The sequence below is a fragment of the Myotis myotis genome, unplaced genomic scaffold (assembly GCF_014108235.1).
Source record: "Myotis myotis isolate mMyoMyo1 unplaced genomic scaffold, mMyoMyo1.p scaffold_m19_p_9, whole genome shotgun sequence".
Classification (NCBI taxonomy): domain Eukaryota; kingdom Metazoa; phylum Chordata; class Mammalia; order Chiroptera; family Vespertilionidae; genus Myotis; species Myotis myotis.
Genome location: NW_023416401.1, coordinates 45,581,116 through 45,602,943, shown reverse-complemented (window position 1 = coordinate 45,602,943; position 21,828 = coordinate 45,581,116). Strand labels below are relative to the sequence as shown.

At 40.2% G+C, this 21,828-nt stretch overlaps 1 protein-coding gene across 2 annotated transcripts in view; it reads right to left on the bottom strand.

The window, feature by feature from the left end:
* Positions 1-21,828, bottom strand: part of RTTN (rotatin) — a 117,433-nt gene that overhangs the window by 14,540 nt on the left and 81,065 nt on the right. For both annotated transcript variants that reach the window (XM_036322501.1, XM_036322502.1), the window contains 9 exons: positions 21,445-21,535; positions 19,531-19,684; positions 16,341-16,478; positions 13,342-13,559; positions 9,192-9,297; positions 8,383-8,480; positions 7,177-7,254; positions 3,120-3,246; positions 454-656 (listed from right to left, as the gene is read on the bottom strand). In XM_036322501.1, the coding sequence (XP_036178394.1) occupies positions 454-656; positions 3,120-3,246; positions 7,177-7,254; positions 8,383-8,480; positions 9,192-9,297; positions 13,342-13,559; positions 16,341-16,478; positions 19,531-19,684; positions 21,445-21,535 (1,213 nt within the window). The remainder of the gene's footprint in view (positions 1-453; positions 657-3,119; positions 3,247-7,176; positions 7,255-8,382; positions 8,481-9,191; positions 9,298-13,341; positions 13,560-16,340; positions 16,479-19,530; positions 19,685-21,444; positions 21,536-21,828) is intronic.

Here is a 21,828-nt window from a genome sequence, read left to right as displayed (position 1 = left end):
AATCACCTCTTTGGTCATAAAGAACTTAGGTCTAACTTGGGAGAAAAAGGAACCATGATTTCATAAACCATTTTGACTACAGAAATTGAACTGAAATTTACTGCTCAATTTGGTCTTGTTTAAATACTTTATGATTTCAAATAAATGTAAGACAACTGCCTTTCTAAAACCCTCATTTTTGAGAGTGATAAAATATAATCCAAAGCTAAGAAGACAAACTAGAAGGAAATGGTTTCATCATATTCTAGCTTCTGTTACTTTTCATGTATCAACAATCGACTGGCTTTAAGCAAAGTGACCCTCTTAATCCTTTCACAATCCTTTAAAATAAAATGCCCTGAAAGCAGAATAAATTAACCCTAGACACTGAGTTCTAGACTTCTCACACATATTCTTGATGGGCAGGAATATTTTACTACCTTTTCTATGATGGGAAGGAGTTTAAGTACTTACTCTCTGAATTACTCCTTTACAGTCATGAGACAATGCCAGGTTGGAAAGGAACATGAAGACCATCTGCTGAACTGTGGGGTTCTCAAGAGGCACCTGGGAAGCCAACTTCAGGATACACAGCATCAAAGAGTTGCCGGGGGCTCCTCTGTACACAGCTAGAACGGGATACTGTACAGAACTTGACCAGCAAAGAGAACTGCAACCTTAAAAACAACAGCTCGTCACAACATCTTCTCAGTTTCACTGTTCAGTTCAGAACAACCTCAGTTGTAAAACACATCAGTCTATCGAGTGACATGAACCTGCAGACTGCACATCAGCACCGAGGCTGGTGTTGTCCATGGCCAGCCTAGTGGGCTACTGTTCTCACTAAGGGCCCAGGATCACAATTGAGCATTTAAAAACACTAGGGGTAGCCCTGGCCAGTGTTGCTCAGTGGTAGTGCATCAGCCCTCAGACCAACAGTTATGGGTTTGATTCCTGGTCAAGGGCATGTACCTGGGTTGTAGGTTCGCTCCTCAGCTTCGCTCAGGCAGGAGGCAGCCAATCGATGTGTCTCTCTCACATCGATGTTTCTCTCTCTCTCTAACTCCCGCACTAACCCACCCCCTCCCTTCCACTTTCTCTTTAAAAAAAAAAAAATCAATGAGAAAAATATCCTTGGGTGAGGATTAACAAACAAACAAACAACAAAAACCCCACCATACATTACATTTATTTTTTTTATAAAGAATAAAATAAGCATGATAGGTTTTTTAAATAGTTCCCAAATAAGACATCTAATTAAATAGGAACGGAATATTAGAAATGGGAGGTAACTTGGTCTAAAGCATTTGTTTTACAGAACAGAAAAAAAGAAGCACAATAATTCTGTGGTGGGGTGGCAGGACAAATGCTACAGCCTTAGATGCTAGATGAAGGCACAGGCTTGGAGAAGTCAGTGACCTGCTCAAAGTCACACAGCCCACAAGAGCAAGAGCTGGCAGTGGCATTCAACTGGTTTTCCAGAGTCTCATGTCTTCTCAGTAATTATACAACCATGTGGAGCTTATCAAGGGGAAAAGATCATCACGAAGAAATCAGAAATACATCTGACTATATTGCAACATGAACCAAAAGTTAGTTAACTTGTGAAGGCCAGCTTAAGTATAACTAGACCAGAGTCAAACTCCTTCTGTAAGATAAACTCACGTAAGGCCAACAAACCCAAATAAGTACATTGATCTTTCTTGTGTGCACACTTTACAGCAGTATCCAACACCAATGTTTCCATTAACTGTTACATAAAACAGTCACCAATGATGCGATTTTGCTTGGAAGCAAATCAAACAGGAAAATAGAAAGTTTCTTCCTCAATTTAGTTAACTAATCACATTCTAATAGTTACATCAATTTTAAGTATAAAAGTAATGCAGATAATAGCTTTAAACGATTGATATTAAAGTAAATGTTTTTGCTCAATATTTAGCAACTGATTCTTTTTTTCTCTCTTTTCTTCCCTTAACCCTAAGTTAAAGAGGAAGGGTAGGGTAGAGAAGGTGATATGGAGACATAACACTCCACACACCAGAATGACAGTTCAGCAACCTAATGGTCTGTTTAGGTCAGTCTGTGTCGGCCATTGACAAGCTGAGTGGACTGCAGCTCCAGAGAGGCGGCCGAGGCCAGTCAGACCATCAAGGAGTCAGATAACCTTCACACTGGGTGGTGACTACACGGGCTCAGGACTGTTCTGAGTTCCAGTTCTTTCTCTGATTATGTTTTGCTATTTGGAGAACCCAGCTGCTGAGCTGCTGAATGTTGATAGAATAAAGTGCACAAACTTGCCAGCCAGTTAAACCTGACATTTATGACCCTAACTTCCCAATGGAAAATTCACACCACCAGCAATCCCACTTCACCTCCCTAACAGGCTCTCCTTCCCTCCACTCAAACAGCCACTTCTCACCTTCTACCCAATCTCCCTCAGCCTCTAAAAATGCACGGCCCATAGGAGGCACTCAATAAAATGTCTGTGAAAGGAATGAATGAAAGAGGTACCCCAACTACTACCAAACCAACAGAATCTAGAACTCCCTTTCATCATACCAGTGTCCTACTCTCACATATGTAAGAGTTTTCACTTTTACCTGATTTTTAAGGTCTTACAGCATAATTTTCCCTCTCAATTTTCCTATTAAATTCAATTTCCCACTGATATAATCAAGCCAGTTTCTCCCTCTCTATTCCCTGAGCTGTGTGATGACTTCCTATCTCAACAGACATACTAACACAGTGGTTCTCAACCTTCCGGCCCTTTAAATACAGTTCCTCATGTTGTGACCCAACCATAAAATTATTTTCATTGCTACTTCATAACTGTAATGTTGCTACTGTTATGAATCTTAATGTAAATATATGATATGCAGGATGGTTTTAGGCGACCTCTGTAAAAGGGTCGTTCGACCGCCAAAGGGGTAGCGACCCATAGGTTGAGAACCGCTGTACTAACATTTCTGTCTGTTCTCATGATACCTACAAAGTATGCCTTTAACCAGCATACCTTCAATAAGAAGGAGAAACACTCCAAACTATGTACTCATTTTCCCAGTCTACTTTCACAACATTACATAAAATTAGCATTTTAGTATATTTTATTACTGGAAGGTAGTATTGGGTCTATTTACCATTTGGAAAATTTGCTGTATAGACACAAAGTAGCTGCAGGGCGATTTGCATCAATGAATCATCCATCAAAAGCCAGGGCCAGAGAGAGTGCAAGACAGGGACAAGATGAGCTTCAAGAGCTGCTTCCTGTAACAGAAAGGAAATAAGGACAGCATTAGTTGAATATAGCAAAATATAAAATTAAACCAGGTCCAAAACCATCGTCACCAACGTAAGGAGACAACAACCGAATTTATCTTTGCTCTGATGGCGCGAGCTGGCTTCAAAGCCCTTGTCCCCAGACTGCCTGTGAGCCTGGCAGCATGAAGAGGTCCCTTCCACCCTGAGGTGGCCAGGATATACACCTTTGGTGAGAAATGCAGAAAAACAGCCCAGCCAGAGTGGCTCAGCAGTTGAGTATTGACCCAGGAACCAAGAAGTCACAGGTTTGATTCCCAGTCAGGGCACATGCTTGCAGGCTTGATCCCCAGTGAGAGGTATGCAGGGGGCAGCCAGTTAATGATGTTTCTCTTTCATCGATGTTTTTATCTCTCTGTCCCTCTCCCTTCCTCTCTCGATAAAAATCAATAAAAACACATTTAAAAAAAGAAATGCATAAAAACAGCTTTGAACACGCCAGGTAAGCAGGAGGGTGCCATCTCACACACTGAATAACTGTAAATGCTCTGATATGGTTAAGAAATGGAATTTTCTGTTAAACATTTGATAGACGAGTTCTTCCTCCCCCTCTGTGTGAATGTGTGTGTACCCAGATCTGGTATATGTGGACAGATAGAAACAGATGGATCAGGGGTTGATTACTGCTTTTAAGTCATCTGAGTATAGTAAAATTCAGTTAAAATAGCATGCTAAATCAATAAATTCTTAAGTAACCCATAGTTTTTATTACAAAGATCAGTTACCATTGGGAAAATACTATTTGCAGCAAACAGCCATTTTAAATGAACTGGAATCAGTAGGCAATTTGCAGGCCTGTGGGCACACAAGTGGGAGCTCATATCAATACACACAACCTACAGAATTTCATGCAACATCAATGGCAGAAGAGAGTGGGAAGTTACTCCCAGCCATTCCCGTGCTCCCCACTCCTCTTGAGGTTGGGCCTGAACACAGCCCTATGACTGCGGCAGGTGACCTTGCTTCTGTTTCAGTCGAGACAGAAATGAGCAGGTGTAAGCTCCTTCTCTACTCCGCATTCTGTCCTCACAGTTCACCTGTGTTCTGCCCACTCAGCCATCCTGACTGGCAGTGAGGAATGGCAGCTCCTGTGCTGGAGACTGACATGTCTATCTGTGTTCTGGAACACAGCCCACCTGCCTATCAGGGCGCTTGATCCATCAATTAGTTCTTTTCTCCCTGTCTCTTTAATAACTAGTCCCTAGTTTGATTCTTGTTCATATTCAAACAGTTTATAGAAAAACAAACACACAGACCAACTTCCGTTAATGCTATGTGTCCTAAATTAGAATGCTGCTTCTAGACCAAGCTTCTAGAAAGAATGCCCTCGTTGCTGTCACTGCCCACCTCTTACTTAATCTTCAGCTTACTTTGGCATATTTTCGGTCGTATGGTACTAAGAAGGCCACGCCCATCTTTGCAGTTACCAAACCCTCATCTATTATAGGTCTTTTTTCCTTTACCTCCTTGGATCCTCTCTAGCCTGGATTATCTCCTAACTCTCTCCAGCATTCCCTTCTCCGTTCTTTTCTTCATTATATTTTCCAAGGATATGATGACCCGGACTTCCACTCTACACTCTCCTGGGAAATTTCAACAACAGTCACAGCTACACACAGCACCTATGTACTGATAACCCCTAACATCCCAGCCTGTTTCATCCCTCGGAGCCCAGAACTATGTATCTACTGATGACCAGCCATGTTCTACCCGAGCATCCCACAGACACTGTGCTAAAGTGTCAGACTGAATGTGAGGCTCTCTCACACCTATGCTCTTCTAGAATGCACAACCTAGAGCAAGCATGTCCAGCTCAAAGGCTAACACGGCCAAATAAACAAGGTTTAAGTTTATGTGGGCCGCAAAAGAACAAAAGCTCCCATTTTCATAGAAATGTAAGTTTATTTCGATAGAGACATGCTGAATACAAAGGGCTGAAATGAGTAATCATTAACATAAAATAATAGACTATTTAAATAAAAATTAATATTTTTTCTTGAACATTAACTTACCAGACACTGAATAACTGCACAAATCAATAAGCGTAACGCAAATAAACCTATTTTTCTTATTCTCCAAAAGCAAAATACTTCCTGTTGCGCACACCAAACAAGTCAGTCCAAGACTAATGACGTGACATTCGGCTGCTAAAATATTCGCTGCTAGTATTAGGGAGAGAAATGGTGCACCTGTGCGTAAGGCGCGTAAGGGAAATGAATGCAACACAATTATAGTAATCAGTCACTAGCGAATGTTGTAGTTCATTATTATTAATTATATATAACAGGATATTATAAAAATTGTTAAAAGCTTTTATTAAAATGTTTCTTATATATCGTTACATTGGCTGGGCCACAAAAATACTCATTGTGGGCTGCATGCAGCCTGCGGGCCGCAAGTTTGACATGCTTGATCTAGAGCCTGGAAGTCACTCTGCCTTTCTCCTCCTTCTCAGATTTACTCTCCACCCTGCTTCCCTCTTCTACCTGCCTCGTCATCTCTTGCCTGGACTACCACTGCCCCTACCTCTAACCTTGTCCACTGTTTAACTCATTTACTTCCCAGTCACTGTGACCATCCCAGTATGAAAACTCCTTAATGTTACAAGTATACAGACTCTGGGGTAGGGTAAGGGTGGATCAATCAGTGAAATTCCATGAGAGTGGCCAACAGTTAGTAATGGGAGTGTAAGTTGGAGTAGAAAAGAAATTAAGAATCTTTGCCTCATCAGACTTTATTTATACTCAAGAGTAATCTAAATATTCTCTTTTGGATTTATTCCTTATCGACAACTTAAATATGAAGAAATGGTTTGCCTTTTTATAGTTGGCTAACGTGTTACAAGTGTGAACACGATATTTGTGCCAGTGCCCAAGCTAGCATCTTCCAAATCCAGAGAAGCAGGTCTGACCCAGGCCTTCCCTGAGTCACGGAGGAATAATAGCTGCACAAGGGATCTGAAGGTTAATAAAGGTCACCTCTATTCTGAGTAAAAAGTTCATATGCAGGGGATTTTAATGAAATATATAAGTACTTAAATCCCATCAAACTTTGGAAGTAAAAATTATCAGTCATGTGTCTTGGGCAATCATTTAAGACGGCTTAAGGATTAGGTGTTCAAGGTGTTCATTTTCCAAATACTGTGTGCTTTCTAGTTTTATCCCAAGTAAAAGCAAAAGAGGGTGAGACATTATTTTTAAAGGAAGTTCTTGAAATGTCTTTGTCTTACTCATTTTCTGTGAGAAAGCCAGTGCTTCAGAGGGCTGGATCACTATGACCAGGGTATGGAGACACTGAGTCCTGTGCAGTGCACCTACGGGCTTTCAGGGGCGGCATGGGCGCTTAGACAGAGTGCAGCATCTCAGAGGTCCCCAGGTGGGGCCAAGTCAATGTGCAGGGGGAGCCCTGGAGCTGGAGGGAAGAGCCTCCCGAGATGGACAAGGGGGACAGGGCCACGCTTGGCAACAGCGGGCAGCATGTTCTGCTCAGAAGCGGGAGACACTCTCACCTTCCTTGTGAACAGACACCTCCACTTACTCCCTTGGAAAGCTGTCTGAAAAAGTCCTGCCTCAGAAGATAGGCACAACCATTCATTCCATCTCAGAAAAAAGCCAGTGAGATGCATAACAGGGCAGAAAGAGGCTCAAGTCTGTCTGAGCAGTTACCAAACCCTCATCCAAAGTCCAAGTTTCAGTGACAAAGCTAAAATGCTGCCGTAAGCAAGAACTGTCATCAGTGCTGAAGAATAAGATTCTGAGAACACGGAGTTCCAAGAACAATCAACAATGCATCTAACACTAAAGTTTTCTATTTTCCCATCTACATCATCTCACAGAGAAATGAAACTGCTATAAAAATCTGAGAAGTAGCACTACTTACTTTACCTTCTTCATTCCGATAGAGACAGTTTCTCAGAAGCTGCATGGCAGTGCTTAACTCTTTAACAAAGCCATCCTCCTGTTCAAAGAGAAGCAGTTGAAGGATGTGAGCACAGGGCATGTTCCACCTTTATGTACAGCATCCCTTCCCTTTGGTCCCATTGCCATGCAGCCATGAGCTCGCTGCCCTGACCACCATCACTTTGCAGGCACTGACAAGGTAATGATCTCTGAAAGGTGACCGTATCTCAAGAAGTGCATCCACCATGAAAAAGCCATTTCTGTTCTATCGAGCATGGAGGAACTGAGATATATAATAAACTCCATGCTCCCTCTCAATAAAATGAAGCAGGTACTGATTGGTTTTCAATCATATCAGTGCTGGCTGACTCTCTCCATGATGAAGTAAAGGCCTCTGCCCAGAGAAGAGAGGAGGCAGGAAAAGAAACTGCGCACACCTAACACCCTGCGTCAATACAACTATTACACATGGCTTTCTCTCAGTGTCTAATCAAATGCAGCAGAAACTAGTTATTGCATAAAGCATGCTCTACTGGCCTTGGCTATATAGACACATGTATATTTGTGTTCATAAATACACACACGTCCATTTTCTCAAGGAACCTATATGGCAGATCTTTTTAACCAGAGTTATTATTATTAACAGTTTTTATGTGGCAGCAATGGCTATTTTGAGTTTATATGGACATGCCATTTGAGTCCAGCCGACTCAACGCTAGAAAGAGACACTCAGACATCACAGAAAGCAATAATCAGAGGTTAGGAATGTCAGCTCTCCAACCACCTGGATCCGGGCAAATACTGGCTTTATCAATTACTAGTTATATGACAGTGTTGTCATGAGTGGACACGGGGTAGTAAACAGGAAGATGTTAGAACAGTGCCTGGCACAGTGAGTTACAGCTCATTCCTAGTGTGCCTGTGCTCACTGTGAAAAATCTTCTTTCAGTTGTATATAAAATTTATCATGCACACTCCAAAATGTTTACAACTATATAATATATACATTTCACTTAAATGTACACACACACACACACACAACCTGCTAATATAGAAATCACATTAATTTATCTGTGCCTTCCTTCTAAATCAGACACTCATTTCAACCAAATGCTGGTGTCATTTCTAAGCACAAGGACATTGGCGAGAGGATTCCCTACGCGTGCAGAGTTCTAGAATCTGCCACCTTTTTCCTGAGCGCGGCTTTCCCTGGCCTCAGGGAATCGAGGCTCAGCTGGGCACTGACGTGCTTCATCTGTTCAATGCAGTTGTCGATGAGATCGGCTGAAAGACAAGAACCAGAACTAGCGAAAGGATATGCCATTTCCCAGTAAGCCAACACCACATGTACCAGTCAAATTCTCAGCAATTACACTTTACTCCTGACCAGCTCCATGTCAGCATTTCCAGTGAGAGAATAATGAGTCAGAAGGATAATATGCTAAAGCCTACTTGTTTTCAAATTATTATAATACTCCCCAAATCCAGTTACTTTCTGAGGAATGCATAGTTTGTTTCAGTAGCAAATCACAAGTGAAATTAGTGGACTTGATGGTGCTGTTACTGTCCTCCAACTCTAAGGCCAGTGTTCTCTCCTTCCAGATGAGAAACTGCAATTGTCTAGGGGGAAATTCATATTAAAATACAGGTTCATCTAGTGCTATTGTTGTCACCATCAGAACTATCTGGTGTGCTTTTTATTTTCAGGTATGTAACATGTGCTTGTGGTCACTAACATTATTATAAAATTGAGTGGTGTTACTTATTGAGCCTCTGTAATATTTAGATATTCTTTAGAGTAGGAATCATTGCACACAAAAAAATACTCTACACGTATAATCTTTTTATTTTAAAAGTAACGCACATTTAACTATTTTTTAGCAGCCCTGATAGTATAAGTTTTTTTAAATTTAGAGTCCATAAAAAATTAAAACAAAAAGCAGTAAACCTGAATTGACATATGGCATAAAAACACACGGTGGTCAGGCAGCCCACCTTTTAAAGCGAGCTTCTGAGCCCTCCTACTGACAGCCAGCAGCGACAACAGCACATTCGCAGCCACTCTCTTCAAGACATCTTTGGAGGGTTTCCCTTCGTAGCACTGTGAAGATAACAGAATACCTGCACGTTATGGCCCCTAAATCTAGGCCACCTGCCTTTCTCCCTGGTCCCCACACCTCCCCACCAGGGTTTTTCATCGGTGCTGCTACCCTCCTATCATCGAGTAAACGTGATCGGTCATACTACAGAATGCCCACATTCTGGATGTGTCTGTCTGTTGCCCTGTGAAGATTTTCTCGTGTTCGCTCTTCTGTGCTTCCCATTTACTGGTGTGCTAGCTCTAAAGACCTGACTCAATTCAGGTGAAATCTTTTGTGATACTATTCTCATGTGGGTATATGTACACATTTTACTACAATTTTAAGGGGTTCATCAATTCCAGCATCTGAATCAAGAAGTTCACAATTTGATTTCTAAATATTAGGTAATTCAAATTTCATAACTTTCCCTTCTACAAGTAATTTTCAAAATGATCCAGCTTTAGGATGTCATGATTAAAATTGAGCTTAAATGATAACTTGACATAAAATATACAACAGCATAATTACTAGACGCAACTCCACTTTCACCTGGAGCTTGTACTTGCCAATGTGACCGGAGGCACCTGCAGAGAGGGGACAGTGATTCCACTTTAGACATCTCAGGCTGCTGCCCCCACAGGCAGGTCTCAACCTGGCCAGTGGGTTAGATGTTAGATGCCTGGGGTGCTTGATAAAGATCATGCTGAGTGTAACCACGAAGAAGGGGCGAGAGGCAGGAAGTATTATAGGATGATGAAATAATTTGGAGTAAATCCTATAGTCAACCATGAGAATCCTAATTTGTCTATAAACTCAATCTTCACTAATAATATGAAAACTGTTCTTCTCTACACATACTTATTGAAACTGCACGTCAGTAATTTGAGAAAAACCAAACTGATCTCACTGAAAAGTACTACTTATCAACTAACTGTAGAATGAAGATACAATTCCTTTTTTTACTTTGTCTTAAATTGGCCTGGGCCCTTTAACAAATATTACATATTCATGTCCTACAGTTTACATGCACAAAAAGAATATGAATTATTAGGAAACACAGTTTAAATAATTGGTTAATGTATCCATATCCACACAGAATACTTTATATATTTTGTAATTTGGAAGAAATGGAGGGGAAAATTAGCCAGTCATTAGGAAAATCATTGAGGTACCCTGTGGCTCATTTTCCTTGACCAAGAAGGTAACAGCAAAAGATTATAAACAGCCAGCACCGGTTTGGCTCAGTGGATAGAGCGTTGGCCTGCGGACTGAAGGGTCCCAGGTTCGATTCCGGTCAAGGGCATGTACCTGGGTTGCGGTCACATCCTCAGTAGGAGATGTGCAGGAGGCAGCTGATCGATGCTTCTCTCTCATCGATGTTTCTAACTCTCTATCCCTCTCCCTTCCTCTCTGTAAAAAATCAATAAAATATATTTTTTTTTAAAAAAAAAGATTATAAACAATAATTTTTATAATATTATTTTAAAAATGAGAGAAAAATAAGGGCATGGTAAACTGAACAAATTCCTACACGTTTCTTCTACGTGCACTGTTTTAACTTGATTCGTCATCCCTACGTGGATCCATGTTTATCACAAGTCCAATTATAGTTCCTTGAAACACAGTACCACTAACAAGCAAGAGAAAGTAGCTGGGGAATAAAACAGCCAGCCTGCAAGTCTCTGAATTCACCTAGTCAGGACTGGCTGGAGGGACCAGCCACGGCTGTGGTCAAGGCTCCCAGAGTTGCTGGCATGCTGGCATGAACAGGGGTGGGGTCAGCACCCCATCCTCATCAAAGGAAAGAAATCCATGTTGGCTCCATGAGTCATCAAACTCCCTGAAGAAGAGCGTGTCAGTGAGAACCAGGACCCCCTCCCCAGAAAAAAGTGCTCCATCAGAGCTAAATTTCCAAAATTAATAATGCTTTGGATAGGAGCTGGGGGAGGACTTTTGTCAAAGTGTGGACTTGAGTTTCCTGTTACTATATTCTTTCAGGTACAAAATCGGGCTCAATTAATCATTGGGCATAAAACCTCTTGTTCTGATGGAGAATGAGATCAGTGGAACAGTGTCCAGTTTTGGTTTTAAATGAAGAAAAATTGAGTGGAATGAGTAGGGTCATTGCTACAGGAAAGCTGTGGCCTCCTGAGAAGTGACATTGAGAAATGTTTTGAGGTCTTTTTTTCCCTAGAGATCCAGTTTCTGAAGGAGCTGCTGGAGAGAGACAGAAGAGAAAACATCAAGGGACCCCTTATTAGGCTCCTTATCAGCGCTCAGAGGCAACCATAGTCTGTTGGGCAAGAGACCAGCTCCTGTGAGGAGTCCTGTGACCCCTCCCAGGCAGGTCTGAGCTGGCCGGGCAGCTGCCCTGCCTCTGTCTGCCTGTCTGCATTCTAGCTTGCTCAAGTCTGCTGTGCACAGGGAGTCCTCTGTATCTGCAGGATGCTCTCAGGCAGAAAAGGGCAAAAGTGGCCAAATCCTGAACAGCAAAGGGATGGTAGCAAGTCAGCGGATAGGAAGCACCTTCTGCTCCCTTGGAAATGGAAGCAATACTTCAACGTGAGAGTGGACTACAGTTCCACCTCTCAGTGAGAAGACAAAAGCAGGACGCCACATGGTTACTGCAAAGGAGGATTCTTAAAATTGCAAAGTATGGTAATAACTTCTACCTGAAAACACTATTGTGCCACTTAGGAAACGCTTGTTTTCATGATTAATCTATTTATAAAATAACAATACTTTACAGTGATTTTTGGTTTTTGATGAAACAAAAATCTTGGTTCATATTTTAGGATTACAAAAAAATATTTTAAAGATAAAACAGGAATCAAAGCTTGGAAGGGGGGCATTTTCTCACACGTGACAATCAGGTCTGCCTACTTCTATAAACATAACCCCCTTAAACACATGCAATCCCATTAATAAAAGCCTATGTGGTTGTGACATCCTCACGCCATAATGAGCGATCACCAGGAGGCTGGGTGTGCAGCAGGCGCACGCGGGTGGGCGGGGACTTGACGCTGCATGCGCGGTGCAGAGGCGGGTCCCGCGGCTCCGGCCTACCTCTTTGGGGCAATCCATTGAGGAGCCCCGGATGGGTGGGCAGGGCCTACCTCTTTGGTGCGATCGATCGCGGGGCTCCCACACTGTGAGAAAGCACAGGCCAGGGGGGACCGCTCCCCCCACCCCGCCCGCCTCCCCATAGTGCATGAATTTCGTGCACCGGGCCCCTAGTTCATTTATATAAATCAAATGTCACTTAGGTGAACATATTTTCAAAGATATTAACATAGCAATAAATTGTGAGTTAAACCTTCATCCCCAAAGTATATCCAGTGGCCTTATGACAGACTATTGTGCTGAACTGCTGTGCTTAGATCACTAATACTTCATTCTGAATTTTTACATCATATCCTGGTCAACATTAGAGGTAGGAACTGCACTGGAAATAATTTAACTTTATATACTCTTCTCTTATTTCAATGTTCATGAGTACTAATTACTTTTTAAATCAAATGATTAAAAATATTTTTATAAGACCAAGACTCGCCGAAACCGGTTTGGCTCAGTGGATAGAGCATCGGCCTGCGGACTGAAAGGTCCTGGGTTCGATTCCGGTCAAGGGCATGTACCTGGGTTGTGGGCACTTCCCCAGTGGGGGATGTGCAGGAGGCAGCTGATCGATGTTTCTCTCTCATCGATGTTTCTAACTCTCTATCTCTCTCTCTCTTCCTCTCTGTAAAAAATCAATAAAATATATTTAAAAAAAAAAAAAAAAAAGACCAAGACTGAAAGTAAAGTGTTTTATTTTTGTTTTGTTTTTTTATTCTCACCCAAGGATATGTTTATTGATTTAGAGGAAAGGAAAGAGAGAGAGAAACAATCGGTTGCCTCCTGTATGGACCCTGACAGGAGATCGAAGCCACATCCTAGGCACGTGCCCTGAGTGGAGATCAAACCCACAACCTTTTGATGTACAGGATGAGGCTCCAACCAGCTGAGCCACCTGACCAGGTCTGAGAGTGAGAGTAAAGCTTTAAAAAAGTCAAAAAATCACGTACCTGAATAATGGCTTCAGTAAGTCGTTCTAGAGACTTCTGGTTTTCCTGAGTTTTATCAAGAAGTGAAGCCATTGTTGAACTGGGGCATGAATCTGTTTTATCCTTATCCCGAAGACGCCTCTTTGCTTCTTCAGTCAAGAGAATAGAAAGGAACTGCAGGCTGGCAGTGCAGAGAGAGGGGCTGGTAGTAGACAAACCCACACATTTGCAGAACATATCTAGTAAAGAGGATAATTCCATATGTAAATATTTAAAAATTTCCTCCAAAAAAAAAGTGAATCAGACTGATCTGATTAACCTTTTTTTTTTTTTTAATATATTTTATTGATTTTTTACAGAGAGGAAGGGAGAGAGATAGAGAGTTAGAAACATCGATGAGAGAGAAACATCGATCAGCTGCCTCCTGCACATCTCCTACTGGGGATATGCCTGCAACCCAGGTACATGCCCTTGACCGGAATCGAACCTGGGACCTTTCAGTCCACAGACCGACGCTCTATCCACTGAGCCAAACCGGTTTTGGCTGATCTGATTAACTTTTAATTAAGTAAAGTGATCAGTAGTTCAAGCATCACAAGAATAACTCCACTATTTAAAATTAATGTGAATAGTACTAAACCAACATACTGAATCAAGGAATCTCCTTAATTTTTGTTTTATCCGTTTTATCTGAGCTCTAAAGTTAACTTTTTAATTTTTATTTCAGTGTTAATCTAAAAAATGTTAATGTAGCCCTAGCTGATTTGGCTCAGTGAATAGAGCATCGGCCTGCAGACTGAAGGGTCCCAGGTTCGATTCCGATCAAGGGCACGTGGCCAGTTTGCAGGCTCAATTCCCAGTAGGGGGCATCAAGGAGGCAGCTAATCAATGATTCTCTTTCCCTCTCCTTTTCTCTCTGAAATTTAAAAAAAAAAGTTAATGTAACTATACTCTAAAGTATCTAGATTACCACCTTATAAGTGTGACTGTGTTTCCACTTTCAAACAAGTTGATGCCAACCAACTTAAAGCAAGACTTAGTATGCAGTGTTGGACCAATGCAGGAACCATGGTTTCACAGTAGCTCTGAAAGAACAGAGTGAGATGAACCCATCTGCAAACAACAGAGTGGAAAGAATAGGCAAACCAACTCAGAAGAACCTACACTGAATCAGTCATTATTCATTTCCTGTTGTGAGCACTGATTAATTTAATCAAAAGAACATTTGCTTCATTACATTAATTTTATGAATTTAATAGCCCTGGTTTATAATTTTATTGTCTTACTTTTATATTATTTTGGATTCATACTTGTGTAAGAGTTGTAACCATGAAAATTTCTACCTAGATTTAGGCTACAGAAATTTTTATGTTCTTAAGTAACATAAGGAAAATAATTTAATCAGCAGTGGGGTTTCATGAGAATTTTGTTCATGTACATAATGTCCTATACATTAGTCAAGTTCTAGCAAAGATTATTATAGACAACGTAAGTTATTGAGTGACCAAAGGGTATTTTAAATGTATATGTGTACATGAAATAGAGAAAAAAAGCAAACAAAAACTAATAACTCCATGGCAAGGAATATCAATAATTTTTATTAGTTATGATTTCATTAACATCACTATTATCAAAGCTAACTGTTCATGTAGTATGTTACTTTTGATTAGCACCATTATCTAAAACTCTCTGTGTGTTTTGCAGAAAGACTTTGAATTTAATATGACTTTATTTTATCACTAGAGAAAGAATGTCAGGTCAACAGGCTTAGATCAGGGTCAACAAACTTTTTCTGCCAAGATCCAGAGAGTGAATGAATATTGTAAGCTCTGTGGGTCATGGGCCTTTGTCACAACTGCTCGACACCACCACCAAGGCAGGAGAGCAGCCTAGGCAGTGAGGGAATGAGTTCAGTGCAGCCATGTTCCAGTAAAAGTATATTTACAAAACAGGTGATGGACCATGCGGACCAGCTGGCTGAGGTGCCCCATGAGCCCCATAAAACACCTTGCTTTACAGTATTAGTGACTCAGGTGGTAAATAAACCCTGTGGATGCATAAGGAAAATCTCAGTCTCATTCACTCAATCAATCTCTTCCAATATTTATCTCTTTTAACAAAATAATGATCTCTAAATGGATGCTATTCCCCTTAGAGTAAACTCAGAACTCCTACATCGAGGAATCTAACAACTCCATTTCTTATTGCACATGTATTTCCCTATAAATCTTACTTCAGAACTACACTCTGGTTAAAATATATATCATCCATTTAATTTTACAGAATGACCAAATGATAAAATAAATTGTGGAAACAAGTCAACTGAATTAGTGATAACTTGGAAACTTAAATTTGATTATGAACACTTTTAAACTGGTTATTTATTTTAAAGTAACACATATGTTACTTATAAACAGTTATGTAAAAAAAGGCTCCTGCTATGCAAAAATTTAGATGAGACTTTATGAAAAATTAAAGACAGTAGTTATTTTTAAAATAATCATTTGTTTAAAAATAATCATTTATTTACTCTAGTCAGTAACCATTATATGGAAAACATAAAAATAACTACACTACATTTCTGTGTTGTAAGAAAAGCCCTGTGACTTGAGATTACACACTTTTACTAGAAGTCTCCATGTGGCTGTGTACACGGGATGCTATGTGCAGATTTACTCACACTAAATGCACACATGTGAGACAAGAGCCCAGTTTTCATGCCAACCCAACAAAATCTATCTCATTGTTTTATAATCATGTCATATTGTATCTTCATAATGCCACAGGCTTTTCTTACCTGTGTTTTGGTACCCTGAAATGTGTTTCAATTTTTCTAAAATGCACTTTGGGGGCTCAAGAGCACTACGAATGTCTTGAAGCAAGCACCAGGGTTTCCCTCTCATGGGCCATGCCATAATTACTTAATTTTAGAGAATACATTATTATATAAAATCATAATTAACGATTATCTTCATTTGTTATGAGCAGAAGACCCCAAACCAGTGACAGCAGCTCCTTACCAACCACTGCCGCCCAGTGCTTGGCCAGACCCGTCGTGATGGGTGGCAGCGAGGCAGTTCCTGCTTTCCTCAGGAGGGTGGCCAGGAGGTTAAATAAATGTGTCCACGTCTGATAAAATGCCAATGCTAACTCTGCATCTATCAAGTTAATCAAGACATATCAAGTTATTAACGCAAAGCAAAAGAACCTTTTAAAACACAAAACTCACAAGCCACTTCATTACATTTAAAATAAGAGGGATGTACTTGTCAAATGGAAACAAACATAATTCAGCATGAATTTACTTCAATTATGTATTGCTTCTTAAATATCTCTCTCTTCCACATTGCTATAGACAAATAAACACCCACTGGCACATCTCCTCTTATTAAAGCACATTCAACAACAATCAGGAAGTATGACAAACTAAATATTGAGCCATAACTTCAGAAGTTCTTATTGGGCACATTGTAAAAACATGTCGTTGTTTGTGTTACTTCTATAAAAGTGAAGGTTCTCCTGTTTTCTCTTCCCCTTTGTGTATACCAAGGTCATAGCAAAGAAGAGAATTTCTTTGAAGAACCAGAAGAGTGCTGCCGTAAAGAAAGCTATGACACAGCAGAGGATTTGCAGCTTTGCCTATGGCTGACAATGGCCTAATGAACCTTCTAGGGCAGTGGTTCCCAATGTAGGGCACACGCCCCACAGGGGGACAATTCAAGAATGAGTTACTAACAGTGGATTTTTTGCATTTCTTATGTTTCTAGGGGCCACATATATAGTATATAAATATATATTATAACATATTTATGCATTTCAGTTCTCTATGTTTTGAAACTTTGCTATTTTTTCATATCACTTTATATTATTTTTTTAAACTATTTCTTAGTGATTTCTTCCTCAGTACTTCAACTGTCCTTTTGTTCTTTTATTTTTCTCTTTCATGGATGCCATGTTCTTTGAAAGCTTGTTTAGACGAAGTTAATGGCCTTTTAGGCTTCCTCCACATGAATAGGAGTTCGCTTTTTTAATAATAAGAATTATATGTCACAGGGGGAGTCAGGATTTTAGAGATGCCTACGTGAGGCATGGCCAAAAAAGGTTGGGAGCCTTGGTTCTAGGGTAAGAACAGCTAGTCCCTTCTCTCTGCTGGGCACATGGGAGCTGGAGGGCAGCCAGTATTGTAGGACTGTCTTCTATGCCCGCACCACCAGCAGTCTCTGCCCACTGCCCACTGCTAACTCCATCAACATGCAAACCGAGGACTTCCTTCTCGGTGTTCTTCAGCACCCACCCGGCATCTGGAAATAGCACCGTCCAGGCAGTTTGGTATTTCTCTACCTTTTTGTTATTATCAGCTCTATAAGAGTGTTTAGACATATGGTTTCTCATCACCATCCCCATTAAATATTTCACAGATAATATATCTATTGATGTACTTACTATCTGTATATCCAGACTTTACACATAAAAAGAGTAAGTGTAAAGCTTACTGATTTTATTCAATATAGGCTTATGGGGGCAAATAAAATATTTAAGTTGGAAGTTAAATTAAAAATAAAAAGGCTATAAACATTTAACTTCATAACTGAACACCTTTTAGGGTAATTTATTCATATATTAAAATGTGTCAAATTATATATGAAAATTGCAAATTCTATAAGTATATACTAAATATAACCAATTTTAATAGTATTCAAAACTTTTATTTTTCCAGAAAAAATTTTTAATTTCTTAAAAAATATTTTAGAGAAAAAAAAATATTTTAGCGAACTTTTAACTTTTGCTAAATAGGAGAAAGTAACTTTTAACATAACCACTTACTATATATGCATTCAGATATTATAGACATTTTCTTTTCAGCATTTCATATAAGTAATTAAATAATAATATAGATACTATTTTTATTTAATTCTCACAGCCCAAGTCACACATAAAAGCAGCAAAATCAATGAGAACATCCACAAGGCAGTCAGTGGCAACCAAGATGCACAAGCCACTTCTCGCCCTGTGATGTTGGGATCAAGCATTGAATCAAGTCCTCCAGTAGCAGCCATCAGTTTTTTAGCACTGATCTTGCATCTCCCTTGTATATCTTCCATGAGCTCAATTTGATGCTTCTCAAATGATACCCGAGAAAACCCAGTAAGAGAATTAAATACTAGGGAATGAGATTTTATTGGGTAGAGTTGAGCTTTGGAGGGCCACAAACCACTGTAATAGCTAGAATTGTTCTCCCATCCCTTTCACCCAATAATCAATTTTTGCTCCTTTGTGGGGGGCCGAGGGGGTGATTTTCAGGTAGGAAGTTATTGTGCCTCTAGCATTGGGGTAATTCTAACACTGATGAGACACAGAGGACTGGCTTAGCTGAGAATCATAAAACATTCACATACCAGACCTAAAACCAAGCCAATCCATAAAATTCAAAGGACTAGATAGGAAAGAATGAATATGCAGAGAATTGCAAAATGGTCAATTACTTCATTATAAACTATTTTAGACAGGTATTACATATTAATTTTGATAACAATCCTATTTTTTAAAAAAAATATTTTTATTGATTTCAGAGAGCAAGGGAGAGGGAGAGGGAGAAGCATCAATGATGAGAGAGAATCATTGATTGGCTGCCTCCTGCACACCCCCTACTGGAGATCAAGTCCACAACCCAGGCATGTGCTCTGACTGGTTATCGAATCGTGATATCCTGGTTCATAGGTTGATACTCAACCACTGAGCCATACTGGCCAGGCCCTACTTTTTTTTTTAATCGTCTCTACTACTAAGTAGCATATTCAACTTTTAATCAGTATATTTTTCAATCTTTTCAGACCTTAAGAAAAATTTGATATTATATGCTAGACTTGCTTATAATTCTTATTGCAAATGAGTTATTAGGTCACCTGGCCTTAGCAGAGTTTATAAGAAACTTTAATACAGTTCATAGTACTTCCTCACACTCCATAAAGAACTTTACCCCCATTTATACTGACAACACAGGGATGGTCCTTTATTACACCACAGACTTCCCTCAGGTGGTCTCCTGGCACCACTTACCACATCCAAACTATAAAACACATTATAAAACCTCCCAAAACACTGGCAAAAAGCAACCTAAAATGTAACCTTGAAGTGAATATGTGATGCAGAATAAGATTTTTTCCCTCAATATTATTTACTTCCATGCTAAATTAAAAAAATAAAGCTTACCAAACAGATCTTTGGTGCATATGGTAAGAACTCGGATGATGTTTGTAATAAGAGGTTTCAGAAGCTCATCCTGAATCACAAGGTCAGGATCAACCAATAAACATGACTGCAAAAGCCTGGACAAGGATGCCAGGTACTCAAGGAGAAAGGACACCTATTGGCAAAAGGAGATAAGTGAAACAAACATATCAGAGGAAAAGCCCATCTCCGTGATCATGTATTTTACCCTTCTATGCATTGTAAGTCACTTCCTTGTAAATAAGTTAATAAAACGCTAAAAAAATAGTAATCATAATTTTCGAAGATCTTAAATGGAACACATAGCAAAGCATTATTTTTCTCATAAGCATATCGTTAATGACCACATTAACCACCATCAACTATAATAACATCAAACCAGACAATATTTATAAAGTCAACAATTGAATTCCATTTAGAAAAAAAAAAAAAAAACCCTTAGAAAGGTTTATAAATATAATTTTTCAAGTAGCTAAATTGTAAAATCAATATTCTGAATGAAGCAGAAAAGGGCATTCCAAAGCCATAAAGCCTATAATTTTGCAAAGAAATAAAGAAAAATGACAAAATACTCTTCAAGGTACACAACTGGGGTTTGGGGGAGGTAGCCAAATGCTTAATTATTACTACAAATAAAATGCAAATCATTTGAAGTTTGCTCTCAACTATCCTTCAGCATAAAATTACTACTCTTAATTATAAAGGTAAAATTCAATCTTCCCCAATATTACCAATAAAACCATCTCTGGAATGTTGCTTGTAATATTATAAAAAGTACTAGAGGTGTGGTGCACCCTGTGGAATCGGGCCTAAACCAGCAGTTGGACATCCCTCTCAAAATCTGGGACTGCTGGCTCCTAACCACTCACCTGCCTGCCTGCCTGATTGCCCCTAATCGCTTCTGCCTAACAGCCTGATCACCCCCTAACTGCTCCCCTGCCGGCCCGATCGCCCCCAACTGCCCTCCCTTCTGGCCCGATCGCTCCCAACTGCCCTCCCCTGCTGGCCTGGTCGCCCCCAACTGCCCTCCCCTGCTGGCCTGATCACCCACAACTGCCCTCCCCTGCCAGCCATCTTGTGGCTGTGGGCACCACCATCTTTGAGGGGGGGCAGTCAATTAGCATATTCCCTCTTCATTAGATAGGATTAACTGACAAAAGTACTTTTTTTAAAAAAAATAATTCTCTGGATAGGCAAAAATTAAAGAATAATCTGTGATGTCTCATTTATCCATTATCCCCAATAAATGAGATAGTCCACACAATTCAACTTTAGAGAGATATTCGGAAGCACCTCTCTGTACAGGTGCGTACACACATACACACGTTTTCCTCCCACCTCATTCTGAGGCCATTAACTTCATGTGACTGTTGTGAGGATTACATAAATGATAGAAATAAGCTCCTCATATATGTTTAGTACTATAATTACTCACTCATCCTATGAGTACTGAATGAACACCTGCCATGGGACAGGTGCTGTGTTGACACTGAGGACCCAATGGTACACACAAATCAGGTAAGGCCCTGCCTTTGTGGAGCTCTTCATAACCTCTGACTTCATCTGTCCTCATGTTCTGCACCAGCCCCTCTGGCCTTGCTGCTTTTTGGCCAAACATACCCCTGCTCTGTCCCACAGGACTAGCTTCCTCACTTACTTCAAGTCACATGTCACTGTCTGAAAGGCCTCCGACCACCTTATGTGGAAAAACTCTACCCTCCCAACTATGACATCACGTCCCTTCCCCTGCTTTAGACTTTCTTCTTAGATGTCCACCAATGACATCATCAGGCCTATATGGATTTGTTCTTGATCTTTGTTTTATTCACGTAGGGAAGATGCTGGTATACACCATGTCCTTGAGAAGGCACGTAAAGCAAACAGACACACACTCACCTGAGCCCCCGTGTGTTCCACCGGGGGTGACGAAGGCAGCGGGGCCTTGAGTTCCTGGACACATGTCTCTAGGAGGGTGGCATCTGCAATACTGTTTAGGACAGAAAAAGAAAACCCTTCAGATGATTAGTAGGCTTCTAACTAAAGATTAATTAGTCAGAATTTGAAATCTGAATGTAACCTTGAATAGAATTCAAGAGAAAGGATTTTTATAAAGATAGTCAATGTTTACAAAAAGCTATTGTGCAACACAGGAAAAGATCTTATCAGATAAATGTGGGAAGCAAAGAATTCTGAAGAAAAATATCTAACGAAATCTTATTAAAACATTACTTCTAATCCTCATATTAACCCCACTGAGCAGGTGTCATCAATGACACTCCA